The sequence below is a fragment of the Myodes glareolus genome, chromosome 11 (assembly GCF_982192425.1).
Source record: "Myodes glareolus chromosome 11, mMyoGla1.1, whole genome shotgun sequence".
Classification (NCBI taxonomy): domain Eukaryota; kingdom Metazoa; phylum Chordata; class Mammalia; order Rodentia; family Cricetidae; genus Myodes; species Myodes glareolus.
This window is the reverse complement of record NC_142036.1, coordinates 12,185,752-12,201,580: the sequence shown is the minus strand read 5'-3', so window position 1 is coordinate 12,201,580 and position 15,829 is coordinate 12,185,752. Positions and strand designations below refer to the sequence as shown.

At 38.0% G+C, this 15,829-nt stretch overlaps 1 gene segment (V, D, J or C); it reads right to left on the bottom strand.

The window, feature by feature from the left end:
• Positions 1 to 9,552: 9,552 nt before the first annotated feature.
• On the bottom strand, positions 9,553 to 10,154 carry LOC125396653 (immunoglobulin heavy variable 2-4-like). The segment is given in 2 exon segments: positions 9,553 to 9,989; positions 10,073 to 10,154. Coding segments are annotated over 2 exon segments (468 nt in total).
• Positions 10,155 to 15,829: the final 5,675 nt, after the last annotated feature.

Below are 15,829 nucleotides of genomic sequence, written 5' to 3'. Positions count from 1 at the left end.
AGTCAATCTGTTCTCTAAGCATAATCGTGAACTACTGTTGTCAGTGCCAGAGTTTCCAGAGAGGCCACAGCCTCAGATGAGGACATTTTCATTTCCTTTTGGAGGCTTCCTCAAGTTCATGATTCATTAAAATGGAGCCCACAGTCAAAACTGCTACTCTGAATGATGCTTCTATAGCTCACACATGAGACACTAGGCTCTTCATCATCAACAACAGAGAGTGTCAGAGTAGTAGAGTAACTCTGGGAGCCTTTGTAAGCAGTAAAATCATCAACAAATCACAAACTAAAACTTAGTTTTCATAGAACTCACTTGCTTTGGGAAGGGCTAGTGACAGCTGGAAGCAGTAATGGAGCTTACACCAGTTGGGATGCGGAAAATTGGAGGCTAAGAATTACATAAATAAAAGTTCTCATGCTATATTGGAGAACTTGGCCTTTGGTTACTTCAGAGATAGTTTGTGTCTGCACTTTCTTGTTCATTGGGTTTTCCTTTTTCTTGCATTCCCTAAAGAAAGTCACAAAGCAAATTATTTGTAAAGGATAAGAATTCAAGGTAAATTCACCCATTATATATAATCATATTCCACTAGATAGGTAAATTCTTATCCTTAAATCTTTTATCAGTTATTTGTTTACTTATATCTGGTGGACACATGGGTACTCAATGATTCATGTTATAATGGCAGTACCAGCTTGCACATTTGTGGTGTGATTAGAATTCCAAGAGTATAATACAAACTACAGTCATCAGGGAAGAAGGGATTTCATTTGGAAAAATCTCCTCTACCAGGTTGTTAAGAATGAATGCAGGGTCATTTTCTTGAGTAATGATTGATGAGGGAAGTTTTAGAAACACAGGGTGGTGCCATCTATGGGAATTTGTTCCTGGTTTATATGAGAAAGCATGCTGAACAACCAGGGAGTGCAGGCCGATAAACAGGGTTCTTTATGGTTTTCTTTTCAGTTCCCACCTTCAGGTTACTGCTCTGATTTCATGTATTGATATACCTACATAAGATTTCATGTATTGATATACCTACATAAGTTTTCATGTATTGAGATACCTACATAAGATTTGGTTCATGCCTGTATCTTCCAGATCTTTGCCTAATGGTTGAACTTATGAATGTACAGACCTCTCCTTGTTGTTTCTCCAGAATTCACGGGATGCAAATGTGTTACAGCCATAGGTATTCCATCATTATAGGCAACAAAAATTTATGATTTTCTAAAATATCTAGATTATTTCACAGGTGACATCATGCTTTGATTGAAGAAATAAAATCACTTGGCTTCCAATGTCCACCTATTATTTCATAATGAAACTGTATATGATGCCCACCTAATCTTTCATAATAAAATTTTATATGATTCCAGCATGTTATTTAGAATACTGCTTTCTTCCGATTTTTGTAACCTGAATACATCAGAGCTCAACCTAAAGAACCTCAGTTCAGAATTAGCCAGAGGTGTTATACAGCATAATTTTTGAACAACAGTGTAAATAAGACTCTTAGAAACTTGTAGGAAAGAAAACTCATTGCACTCATCAAATTTTGCTGGAATTCCACAAGCTCAACTTTAACACATAAACAGGAAAGAAGAAAAGAAATCATGCTATGTATGAGTGGGTTAGGAACTATTTTCAACTAATTGAAGGTCAGTGCGTATCACTAGATACATTGAATTCACAATCTCAGTGCTGGAGCCTCACACACATTTTATTACTAGAACTACAGTTGATTCAAGGCTAGGTCTGTTTCCCTTTCTGTGTGATGATGACATACAGACAAAAGAAAATCTCTGTTCATGGTTCACTGACACTGACTAATTCCCTTATTGGCTCTGACATTAAACAGCACAGTGCTCTAACTAGGGAATATTACTGAGTCTTTGGTCATAGTCTAAGTTTACACAACCTCAAGGATTCTTTACTTCTTCACGATCTGATTCTGGCACCCATATGGCCTATTCTGCCCTGTGTGATGATCTACGATTTGTTCAAATCAGAGTATATCCTACATTTCAAAACACCTAAAATGTCCCATGGAGATAGCTCTGTGATTCAAGTTTTAACCACACACACAGAAGGAACTTTGTTTAGTTCTTGGAACTAAACAAAAAAGGTATATGTGATACACAATCTGTGAGAAAATCTCTTAGAAATGGAGACAGTATAATCATTGAGAATAGTCTAGGCAATTGGTGAAATCCTTGCCCAGTGATGGAACTTATTTTAAAATTATCATATAGGCATATAGAGGAAAGCATCTCATGTCAACATATACACAAACACAAAGACACACAGACACAGAGATATCATGGGATAGACATATAGACAGAGAGATAGATAGAAACACTATAATAAATAATAAATACATAGACACAGATCTCAACAAAAAACTGAAATTTGAATATAACAACCTTTGTAAACTTCTAGGATTAGTACACACTCCCTCTAGAGAGAGTTCCTAAATGTGATAAGAATTCACAGCCAGGATACAGAGAAGTCCAGTCCTGTGTTCCCAAAACTCTCTGTGTTCTCAGCACTCTCTTCTTCTCCTAATTCCCTGCAGGGAGGTTTGAGTCAGATCTCACAGTAGCATCTACCTATTGTGTCTCTTGCACAGCTATATGTGAATGTGTCCTCAGACCTCAAACTGCTCCTTTCCAGGTACAGGATGTTCTTTGCATTGTCTTTTGACATAGTGAATTGGTTCCTTAGAGCATAAGCATAGTAGATATACCTACTGCTAATGTTAATGGATGTGACCCACTCGAGTCTCTTCCCTGGAACCTGGCAGATCCAATACATTCTATAGGTAATAAAGGTGGATCTATAACTTTCTGTTTTCTATGGAAATAAAGATGAGGCTTCTTCCCCAAGATGTTGTATTGATACAATCACTTCCACCCAAATGTGTTGGTGAAGATGAAAAACCTGATTCAGATTGAGCGCAGGAAGATGTTTGCCCAAGAGGACAACAACTGTCATTCATGTGATGTCTAATCGATATGTTATCCTTTGGATTCACACCTCAGACAAGTGATAAAATTTTTTTATGATAAGATAAATGAAACCTGTCTCTTGGATGTCAACGAGCAGTGGAATGTGAGAAAACTGACTTCAGGTTAAATAACACTGAGGGAAAGTTGACCCTGGCTTACACACTGTAGAATGAGATGTCTAGACAGTTATATAGGAAGGATTATTAGAATGATGAACTGTATGGATACTGACCTCAGTTATTATGATATTATATTTTTCATATATGGAGTGAGTTGATCTTCTGAGATATCCCCCCCAAAAAATCAATATCTGTGTAGTCACTCAAAAGTGGACACATATGTGACAACATAATGTTGGACAGAAAAAATAAAGTTTCAATCCCCATACAGTAGTACAGGACCATTACTAAAAATACAGGCTGAAGAGAAATAAATGCATTATGAACATCTCAACTGTACAAATTTTTATTTCATATTATTAAATTATATCACCATTTGCTTATATTTAAATTTTAAGATGTAAACAATAATTTTTTATATTTTTATTATACTACCATTAAATTCATAACCATAATGTTAATCAATCAACTTTTCAATTCCTGGATTTCTTCTAATCAATTACAATACTTTAGAGATATCACTAATTTTACTTATTACCTAGTAAGAAAAAAATTTACAAAGTCTATGATTCACTGAAACAAGTTTATAGTAAGAATAGATATAAAATGATTAAAAGTGGGAAAAGAATATAATATATTTGTGGCTACTAGGCACTGATGAATTGTATTTTTATGTCTGCTCTGACTGAATCAGGCTCAGCCACTTATTCTGGGGCCATCTTCTGGACAAATAGGGAACTGGTGAGATTCTTCAGTTATTTGTATGAGAACTATTTACATAAAAATCTATACATTACTTATAAAATAGTTATTTGCATGAATTAGTCTATATTACAATTTTACCGAGGGAAATACATAAAAATGTGAATTGTCAGAAATGATAATGAAGTGAAAAATTCTAAGTTCTGGTGGTTTTGAATATGAAAACAAAATACTTATTCCATCATTTCTACAATAAATTCCACAAAATTACAGATTACTGTGAATTCCAAACAAACTTAATAAAATTACACTTAACAAGTATCCGAACTTACAGTCTCCTTTTGAAATACACATTTACACAAACACACACACACACACACACACTATATATATATATATATATATATATATATATATATATATATAGAGAGAGAGAGAGAGAGAGAGAGAGAGAGAGAGAGAGAGAGAGCATGGAATTAAGTGGAAATGTATAAGTAAATACATGGCATTTATAAAATTATATGTCAATCTGTCTGAAAAAAAGAAGCAAATGTACAGCTCAGATTATTGATTTGTGGGTATAGTCCATTGATTTTAGCTTCGGGAAAAATAGAGAGCTTGATAGACTTCAATAGTTGAGAGGAACCTCAGCTGGACTTTTTTGACTGAAAGAAGAAACTTCACATTTTAAAAATTAAAGCAACCCTAGAGATTCCCTAACATACTACAAAAGCATTTGTTCAACTATGTTCATAGCAGCACTATTTGTAATCGCCAGAACTTGGAAACAGCCTAGGTGCCCCTCAATAGAAGAATGGTTAAAAAAGGTGTGGAACATGTACACATTAGAGTTTTACTCAGCGGTAAAAAACAATGACATCTTGAATTTTGCATGCAAATGGATGGACATAGAAAACGCTTTACTGAGTGAGGTAAGCCAGACGCAAAAAGAGGAACACGGTATGTATTCACTCATAAGTGGATTCTAACCATAATTAAAGGTCTTTGAGCCTATTATTCGTGATCCTAGAGAAGCTAAATAAGAAGACGAACCTGATGAAGATTATTTACCTATCCGCCAGGAGGTAGGAAATAGTCAAGAGTCCAGGTAACCTCGGGTGCATGGGCCGGGTGGGAGGGTTGTTGGAAGGGGAGAGGGTTAGAGAGAAGGGAGTAGGGGAGGAATGGGGAAAGCTCGGTTGACCGGGATTGGGGGGGGGGGAGGAAGGATGAATATGGGATCAGGGAAGAATGTATTTCAACCAAGGGAGTCATTTTAAGGTTTACAGGAGACTTGATTATATATGGGATCCCAGGTCCAAAGAGAGATGCCCAGATTGTTCTCTGGACAGAGGAGAGGGTGCCTGAACCGGCCTTGGCCCATAACCATACTGATGAATATTTTGCTTATCACCATAGATCCTTCATCTGTCGATGGATGGCAATACAGATGGAGACCCACATTGGAGCACCGGACTGAGTCCCCCCAAGGTCCAAATGAGGAGCAGAAGGACGAAGAAAATGAAAAAGGAAATAAGGACTGCGAGGGATGCTATCACCCACTGATACAAGGGGACTGATATAATGAGAGTTTACCAAGGCCAGTTGGACTGCGACTGAACGAGGACGCAATCCAACCAGATTCTCTGAATGTGGCCGGATTCTCTGAATGTGGCTGGCCCGGAGTCTTTCTGAAAAGCCATTGACAATGACACTGGGACTAGTTTCCTCTGCATATACTGGATTTTGGGGATCCAGTCTGCTTGGATACTCACCTTCCTGGACCTGGGGGAGGGGGGAGGAACTTGAACTTCCCACAGGGCAGGAAACCCTGACTGCCCTTAGGGACAAAGAGGGAGGAGGAGAGGGAGTGGGGGGAGTGGGAGGGTGTTGGGAAGAGGGGAGTAAATGGAAACTTTTATAATTTAATAAAATTACTTTCAAAAAAAATTAAAGCAAGTGTTCATGCAGCATAGTCTATAACTTCCATGTTTCTGAAGTGATTCCTAATGACCTTAGAACTCCTGTAGGTTCTTTGTATCCCATTCTATTTCCAAGTTTCTTTGAAGAGGTGCTCTCTGCGGGCTCACACTGAATTTCCCTCACTGTGTGTCAGTCACAGTAATACATGTCTGTGTCCTCAGTTTGCAGAGTGTTGCATTTTAAGAAAGCTTGTCTCTTTGAGGTGTTCCTGCTGATGGTGACTCAGGATTTGAGAACTGAATTATATTAGCACAGATGCAGAGACGCACAGGAAGATGTAGGAGGTGACTTTGACTGTGGCCATAACTTTTGAGTTGATGGAAAAGTACGATGCTCTCCATTCTGAGACCATGATGAAGAGGAAATGTCAGCTCCTCAACTCTCTGAGCCAGTGGATTGCCAGCCCAGCTTCTGGCTTCTGAGTCTATACTGGTAAATAGAACATTAGAGATTTAGTTACAAACTACATTTTGTAGAAGTGGCAGGCTTGGATCTGATTGACTCAAATGTGGGCTAGCTAGTAACTGTAGAGTCAAAATTACTTTCTGAAACAGCAGCAGCTACAGGTGTAGTCACTGTGAAGGTGTTAAAAGAACAAATTTTTATTTTTATATCAGGAACAAAAAGAATATGATAAAATTAAAGTGAACATGGCAAACATTAACAGTTTCATATATATTTTATATGAAAAACCAAGAATCATAAAATCATCTTAACTTAAATCATGCAGAGGCTTTCTTGTTGAGAAAATTGAGGGGGTAGCTTTTACAAAATTTCTAACCACAAAATGTTATATCTTGCATCTTTAATAGAAACAGAATGTATTTTAGCAATGAAAATCCAAACATTATATTTCAAATTTTCTGGATAATTTTTTCTCATGTGAATAAATAGGACTGTCTCTAAACTGTCTGAGAATCAGGAAAACATAAGAACTGGTGCCTAACCTTGGCCAAATTGCAGCCCAATACTTACAGCATGGTCTTCTCTGATAAAGCCTGCCATAGGACCCAGTGTTTACATCCTATAATTCATTCTGAATACAAGTATTTCTGTGCATTATGACAAATCCTAGGGCTTCATGTCAGAGTGCCCCAGGCTGTGGAGAGTTAGTGGGGATTTCAGGATTTCCCACTGGTAAGTGCAAAAAAGAGACTTAGAGATGTTATCTCTGTTGCCCAGGCTTATGGAACAGTTGGAGGTTGTCTCACAGATGGAAAATAACAACATGAAGATTTTCATGTCCCATGTATCTGCTAAATTTATTTTAAATTTATTAGTAAATAAATTTAACAGACACATGCTTTGTGTTTATTTTCACTACCATGCGATACAAAAAGATATTGTATAAGAGAATTCCTTATGCCTGAAGACAAAAGACGAATGTAACAGTTTGGAGAAGAATAATCCACTAGAATGGAGAACACAGTGACTAAGAGAGTCTGCATAGTTTAGAAAAAAATCAGTCAATGTCAGTCAAAGTGCCAAAAATGCCACTGGTCAGTGAGCAATGCAGTGAATTCATCAACTGAGCCTAACTGTTGTAAATAAAAATGGCCCATGTTCCCGAAAATAATCTTAAGAAGCAATCATGAAAGGGCCTTCAAGAGAACAATGAATTTTTTCCTGTCTTACAGTATAATATTTTCATAGCTGTTTTCTCACTTGAAAACTTTTGTAGGATGCTGACATTGAATGCACAAATTATTGTATGGCCACATTAATTCAATAAATTATTTTACAGAAATATAAGCAATGTAACTTCTGTGCCCACTTTTATTTATGGACAGTTGTCATACTGAAAACAATTAAGTGAAAATTATAGTGGTGTGATAACTACAATCATAATTAATTGTGGGTGTCTCTGTGAGATTTGACACCTCAGGCTTCACTTATACAGTCCAGTAGTGAGAGACAGCAGAACAGTTGGATATGGAAATAATCATTGAAATGTAATAACCTATTTTAATTGAAAATATCATTTTTTTTCAGATCCTCACATAGAAGTGAGAACGTTGGGCATGTGTTTTGTATATAAAATTTTGTGGCTTGCCCAAACTCCTTTACAGTAACATAACAGAACCATGTTCCCTTTTACAAGGCACAGGGCCTAATTCCATCCTCATAGCACTGTGATTTCTTTCTTTCCTTTGGTAAATGGATTTTGAATTATTGGTTACATGCAACTTATTCTTTTGGCTTTAATTTTCATTTCTATGTTGATCAAATATGCTTGTTCTATGCAACCTACTCTGCCCACATGCATTGGTCAAATGAAAGAACCAAAAGAGAGGATGGCAAGCTAGAAAATGTCTGTTAGTGAGGGCATTAGAGCTATGTGCCATCCTTATACTCAAATTTCAGACAAGTGATAAAAATGAGTTATAGTTGAGAAGAAAAATGAGACTGATGTCGTGGATGAGACAAAAAGGTTAAAGGTCCTAAACTTTTACGAGGAGTAGTGGTATTTCAAAAACAATATTGATTAATCCATATGAGGAATACATTTTAAATTTCCTATATGAATCAAAGCTTCATATAAACTATGGAGCACTCACATTGGGTTAACTTTCAACAGTGGATGAGAAAATGAAATGTTTTGTTTTTAATTATGTGTGTACGTTTCTGTGTGAATAGTATAGTGTGCACGGGGACAAATAGAGACCATGGATTCTCCAGACTTACAGGTACGTATGACAGAATTGTGGAGGCCAGAAATTGTAACTGTTTCCCTGCAAGAACAGTATGCTCTCTGAACTTCTGAGCTGCTTCCTGAATGTGCAGATGAGCAGTGGCAACCTTCCCTTTTATGTTTGCTGCAGCCCAGTTCTCAACAGTGGAAATATCAAACCAATCTGCATGAGCACGGAGGGCCTTGTATCAGTAATAGCCAGGCATCAAGAGCACAAGATGACCACCTACCCTATGCAACCTAAGAAGCTCATCTCAGGAAAAGTAAAATTAGAGAAGTCTGATCATGATTTGGACAGTGTAGACTCAGAAGATTAATCAGTTACTTGGGAAGGATTATCCCAAATAATGAATTATATGGAAGTTGACCAAAGTTAATAAGAACACATCCTGTTTTCATAATAGGAGAAAGTCAGTTTTAAAGTTAGACAGACCCCCAAACAGTAACTATTTGTTTAGCCTGAGGAACCACTGCTTATTGGTCTGATGGGAAAGCTAAATTTTACCAAAATGCAAATGCATGAAATAGGATCTGTCAAAAGCAATAATCAGTTCTATCCTTTTATGGGACCTTCTTGGTGTAGAAGAAAACTATGGGTATTTCAGTTTGCAGTGTGTTGTGAGAAAATGACTTTAAATTAGGGAAGCTGTAGTTTCTCATTCACAGGTGCAAAAGCAAAGAGGACAAATTACAACTCTTTTAAAGTTCTCTGGCTTATAACTGAGCCTAACATCCAATAAATGTCATAGCTGCTGACTCCTTTAAAATATCTACATTTATAAGAAAATGTGTGAGTATGTATGTATATATGTGTGTGTATGTAAAACACATGAAGTTATATGCCATTCTATCTAATAACAAGAAGCAGATTGCTAGCTTTCACGGCTTGTGGAAAAAGCTTTTTGTTATAGTATGTGAACAAATAGGAAGTTTGTTAGACTGAGACAGTGAAGAGATGCCTCTAGAGGATTTTTTTTAAATTTGGGTTCGGAAGTGGAAAACACAGTTTATAATATCGAAACATATTTTCATGCAGCATAGTCTAGAACTTCTTATCTTACTAAGCAACCACATACTGGTCTTGGGAGAACTTCTTGGTCCCCATCGCCCCCTGCTGGTCGTGAGTGTCTCCATATGGAGGTTTTTGTGCAGGTTCACACTGGAGTTTTCTCACTGTGTTTTTGGCACAGTAATACATGGCTGTGTCCTCAGTTTTCAGACTGTTCAGTTTTAAGAAAACTTGGCTCTTGGAGGTGTCCCTGGTGAAGGTGATCCGGGACTGGAGAGCTGAATTATAACTTGTGCCTCCACCAGTACTTATATAACCCATCCACTCCAGACCTTTTCCTGGAGGTTGGTGGACCCAGTGTACACCATAGCTGGTTAATGAGAATCCAGAGACAGTGCAGGTGAGTGACAGGGTCTGTGATGGCTGCACCAGGCCAGGTCCTGACTCCTTCAGCTGTATCTGGGACTGGGCACCTGAAACAAACAAAATCACCATCAGTCATATAACCCATAGATGAAAAACCTGGAACCCTTTCCTGAATCCCTGAAGCACTTACAACTTGGAAATGTCACCAGGCAGAGGAGCAACACCAGGACAGCCATGCTGTGTTGGAGGCTCTAGTCAGAAGGAGATGGGGCCTCTCATCTTGGCCTTGGATTTCATCTTGTGCTTGAGGACTGCTTTGCATTGGGGGAGGTTCCAGAGAGCATAAAAGAAAGCACAGGCAATTTCTCCTCCAGGAAACTGAGATTTGCTTTGTTTGTCTTAGAGGTACTTGATACTGAACCTCAGGAGTATTTCAGTGATGCTCTCTGGATTTCCAATTCCAGAGAAACAGGAAATATTAAAAGTCATACTGTACAGGCCTTAGAAGCAAAATATGGAAGTGTTTACATTAATTAGGTTCATATTCATTCAGTGGAGGCAGAGGAGGATACCAAGTTTCCAATGGATTCATGTATCTCTGTAACTTCCAGTAGAGAATTTAAGTGGTATTGGTACTTTTGGTGATCAGAAATCCTGTTTAAGGAACTACTTGAAAGTCTTTATGTTGGTGTCTGTGAAGTTGTCTCATTCTTATAATTTCTCAGGAAATAACTTGTGGGGAAGCAGCTCACACACATTTCATACATGTGATTTCACATGTTTATCTATAAAGAACTCGGTGGGACTGATTTGGGTCCCATCTTATTAAGCTCAGATTTCATCTTCTCACTTAGGAACATCCTACCTGAACACTAGTTTTTGTTCCTCTTGATTTATGTCAGTCCGTCCATGGACTTTTATATATTTCTCTATCATTCTCCTCAGCTTGTAGCCAATCACAGATTCCTAACTATGATTGTTGCTTTGGTAAGTTATCGGAGCTCAGATACTCCTAACACTTCATAAAAATTAAGTGTGCAGCCAGGTTTGAGGGTTATGTTCACTGAAGTAATAACAAGACAAAGAACATTAAGTGATGACAAGAAGTGGACTGGAAGACTGATATGAACATGGGGAACCTTGTGACGTGAACGATGGTCAAGGCATAGACAACAAGAGTTTCTAGTGTCTTTTCCTGTGTCTTACTAATGGAAATCACCAAGGAAGAGAAGTGCAGAGCTAGAACTAACCTGTTCATTCAAGACTCAGGAAATGTCTGTCTAACTTGGCATTGCAGATGTCACAATTTGTGACCATTATTTCTTTATGCTTAGTCTTCACTATTCACTGTAAGTTGCTGTGGTAGAAAGCATTCTTCAATTTAAGGAGACAGCCATCCTGTGAAAGCACTGATCATCATGTACAGTATGGAGTTCAATGTTCCCTGTATTTTTGAAGGCTTCAGGGTTATAAAAGATTTTTTTCAGACATTGTGCTTAGTGTGTTTCACTTTGAGATTGTTTGATATTTTCACTGTGATTACATTAATCTAGGAAGTAGCATCTCAAAAAAAATGCACATTTCTTATACTATATTGGGAAACTAGGTATAAATCCACTAATTCAAATGGCTTTGCAGAATATAGCCAGGCTGGAAGAGATATATATGTAGCGACAGTAGGCAGTAGGAATGAGCATCATGGTAAAATATAAAGTAAATAGAGATAGGTTAATCAAAGATAAAAGAGCAAACTGTCAACATGCTGAAGTGATTGGCCAACCAGTGATTTAAATAATATCGTTCCTGTGTGATTATTTTGGGAGTCTGCGAAATTGGGAAATGAACAAACAGCCTCTGGCAAAAAGGCTATGTGATACCGCTTGTCTTTAAAATAAGGTGCAGATTAATAGATGAATGACTCACAATTAAAATGTACAGATATACGCACATACACGGGGGCAACTTTAGAGAGAGAGAGAGCGAGAAAGAGGAAGAAAAAACAGCATATCAAATACAAATACACATATATATATATATAAATACAATTTAATAAAGTAAAATGAATAAAACAAATACAAAAACACTTATCAAACTGAAAATCAGAAATTTAAATATACATTAGGAGACTTGAAGAATTTCTACACACCAAATCTGTAGAGTGAATCCTGAGTTTGATTTGGAGAAGCAGCACAGACAAAGAGGTGCCTGCCCCTTTTTGCCTTTCTCAACAGGCTCTTCTGTGTCCCAGAGCTCTGTGTGCTCTTAGCGCCCCCTGCTGGTTCTTAGGTACCTGCAGGGAAGTTTGCATCTGAGCTCACAGTAGGATTCACTAACTGTGTACTTTGCACGGTAATACATGACTGTGTCCTCAGACCTCAGACTACCAATTTCCAGGTACAGAGTGTTCTTGTCCCTGTCTCTGGATATGGTGAATCAGATCATCATGGCATCAGCATAGTAATTGGAACCAGTACTACCCTTAATGCATGAAAACAACTCCAGCCACTTCCTTCGTCCTGGGCAGACCCAGTTCATATAATAATTACTGAAAGTTCATACACAGAGTCTCAGGAATCCCCAAGACTCCACCAACTGCACCTCTCACTGACACCTGAAAGTACAGAGAAATCTGATCATAAAACTGACCAAAATCCATTTTTTTTATTCTCAGGCACACTTGCGGCATGCCGTCTCGTCTCTATAAATTACCTTTTAAAATAATGACAAAAACGTGAACTAAGCCTCAAGTCCATGGTGAGTGGCCTGTTTTAGTGCTAATCACTGAATGGGAGGACCTGGAAATTCAGGGCTGGTCTCCTTTGCCAGAACTGCAGGATCAGGGCAGTGCTGGCATTCATGGGCACAGAGAAGACTTATTTGCATGTCTTACTGATATATAAAGTACTGGAGTTGGATCTCATTGGAAAGCATTTCTCAGAGAAGATAATAGTTATCAAAGACAATGATGACATTCATAGAAATTGACACATTTTTTAGTTCCGTATTCATCCTTTCCTGGTAAAGGATTCATCAGCTTTTGATCTTTTTGGGCAAATGCACAGTACTTTCTTTCTTTCCATGATATATGTCTCCTTTGTATAAATGTACAATCAAAGAGTTCCACGCATATCACAGCCAGGCTGTGAAAACTTTTTTTTACTGGATGTGATGTGGTTATCACATTCATGAACTCATAATGACTGATGTTTTGTGTGTAAGCCCTACATAAGACTGAGTCTGCCAAAAAACTAGTGGAGATTATTTGCAAACATTACTTCTTACTGAGGAGCTGTTGGATGAAATCATTCCTGCAGAGGACAATTACTTCTTTTTAGAGATTGCAACTAAGTTTCCTATTTTGTGGTGCTTGTCTCCACACATATGCAAAAATGGATAACATTAATTGACCTTCTAAATGTCATGAAGTGGTGCGACACATTGGGGAAGATTTGAAAGGGAATTGAAGGAGAAAAAGGGTAGACATTTGATCCTATTTAATTGTATACATGATGACTATACAATTTTTTTAATAAAGGAAAAATACTACCTACCCAATGACTGACTGGTTTAAAGACAAAAAGAATCTTCAAAGAAATACTTATGTAAGTGTGCAAAATTTCATATACAGGGGTAGCATGCCATTGGTAATATTTGAAATGTAGAAAACCAGAAGAGGTGCAGGGTAAAAGATGTTGACTGAGTTTGGAGAAGAACAAAGGGGCCAGGAGAAAAATGCAAATTTACCACTTTCACTTTCTTGACACATTTAGCAACTGAAGTATCGATAATTGGTGAAAATATAACTATAGAGACTCTTTACAGACAGCCTGAGACAGAATAGTGGGGCATTGACAAGTGGGCCTCCATGGGACTCCTTAGAGGAGATGTTCACAGTGTAAAAGTTGTAAGAACATTCAGTGTATTGTTTTGCTGGCTTAGTGAGACAAGTATAGGGCCCTCAATAGTCTTTGCTTGTGATTTTTGAATTCCTCAATAAAGAGGGACCAGGAAGAGAAATACAATATGTGAATTGGACAGATAATGGGGATTAGGGAACTCTAACGGCAAGGATCTTTAGTAGATGCAGGTGTGTTCATGGGGCCTCACAGGCTTAAGAAAACTGTAAGATCTCTGGTGGGGATATTGACAATAACCATAAACTTTTCTAATTCATGAATTTGTAAAAAGCACATTTAATTAAAACTTCTTGAGTATCTGCTGAGTTTCAAGGCAGTCGGAAGCAAAGACGGGTTACAGCATCGATTCCACACCCTTGCAGACTCAGGCATTTGGCTCAATCTACGAGCATAGAAAATTATAAAAATTATAAGATCCATTTTAAAATTTCAGTCAGCATCCCTCTAAGGAAGTAAAGGCCAGGAGAACTCATCCATAAAGCGTAAACACTTCAGTGCATGGGCCTCAAACTGGCAGAAAAACTTGTATAATGCATTATCGATGGAAATGTCAGTAGAGAAATGAATGTTTCTCCAGTGATTACTCACAAGACATATCTTGTGCTGTACAAGATGTACATTAGTTATCAGAGATTATAGTATGCTGAAAACACCTCAATAGATTTCTTTTTTAATTCTCACTAATGTAACTTTTGTCCTCACTTTTATTTAAGGACAAGTTCCATGTTAATGATACAGAGAATAAGGATCATGGGAATGTGAGAGGTAGAAGCACCATTCATTGAGGGTGTCTTTAAAGGACTTTATGTGGCTCAGGGTTTCAGGGAGAGAATCCAACGGGAGGGATAGTGTAAATGTGGTATCAGAAAATGAATATGGAAATGCAGACAAAATATTATAAATGAAAATCCACTCCATTTCTACACAGCTCATCCATTCCTGGTCACATGGCCTTTGTTTCTAATTCTTTAACGGTCCTACACCAAAGTCTAGCAGAACAATGTCCCACTGAAAGGTGGAGTGTCATTTCATTTGTATTTTTATAAATATAGCTTGCCTGAGGATCAGAAAATTAAAACAGCCACACTGGCCAGACTTACAGACCAGTCAGCAATGACACACACCTTTAATCCCAGTAGACACTCTACTTTGCCATAGAAACCAAGCAGTACTGGTAAATACCCTTAATCCCAGAACTAGACAGAATTATAAACCAGGAGGAGACAGCTCTCAGACTCTGTCTCATTCTGAGATTCCTGGAGGCAGGATCGTCATTTTGGATTGAGACAGAAGTAAGAGCCTGGCAAAAAAAAAATCACAGCTTTACACAGTTAAACCTTTGTAGCATAACACACCTTACACTATTAAAACAAATGTTCTACATCATAAAAAGCACAGATCAAAATAATATTCTACAACATTCACTAATTACAGCAGAGATTCTAGAATGGAATTTGGTGTATGTGGCACTTAGGGCTATGAGTGATATAAAATTATGTATAAGGAACTATTTAATCCTTTTTTAAAAAAAGTAATTTTATTAAATTATAAAAGTTTTCATTTCCGCCCCTCCTCCCAACACCCTCCCACTCCCCCCACTCCCTCTCCTCCTCCCTCTTCGTCCCTAAGGGCAGTCAGGGTTTCCTGCCCTGTGGGAAGTTCAAGTTCCTCCCTCCTCCCTCCAGGTCCAGGAAGGTGAGTATCCAAGCAGACTGGATTCCCAAAATCCAGTATATGCAGAGGAAACAAGTCCCAGTGTCATTGTCAATGGCTTTTCAGAAAGCCTCTGGGCCAGCCACATTCAGAGAATCCGGCCACATTCTGAGAATCTGGTTGGATCACGTGCTCGTTCAGTCCCAGTCCAACTGGCCTTGGTGAACTCTCATTACATCAGTCCCCTTGTATCAGTGGGTGATAGCATCCCTCACAGTCCTTATTTCCTTTTTCATTTTCTTCGTCCTTCTGCTCCTCATTTGGACCTTGGGGGGCTCAGTCCGGTGCTCCAATGAGGGTCTCCGTCTGTATCGCCA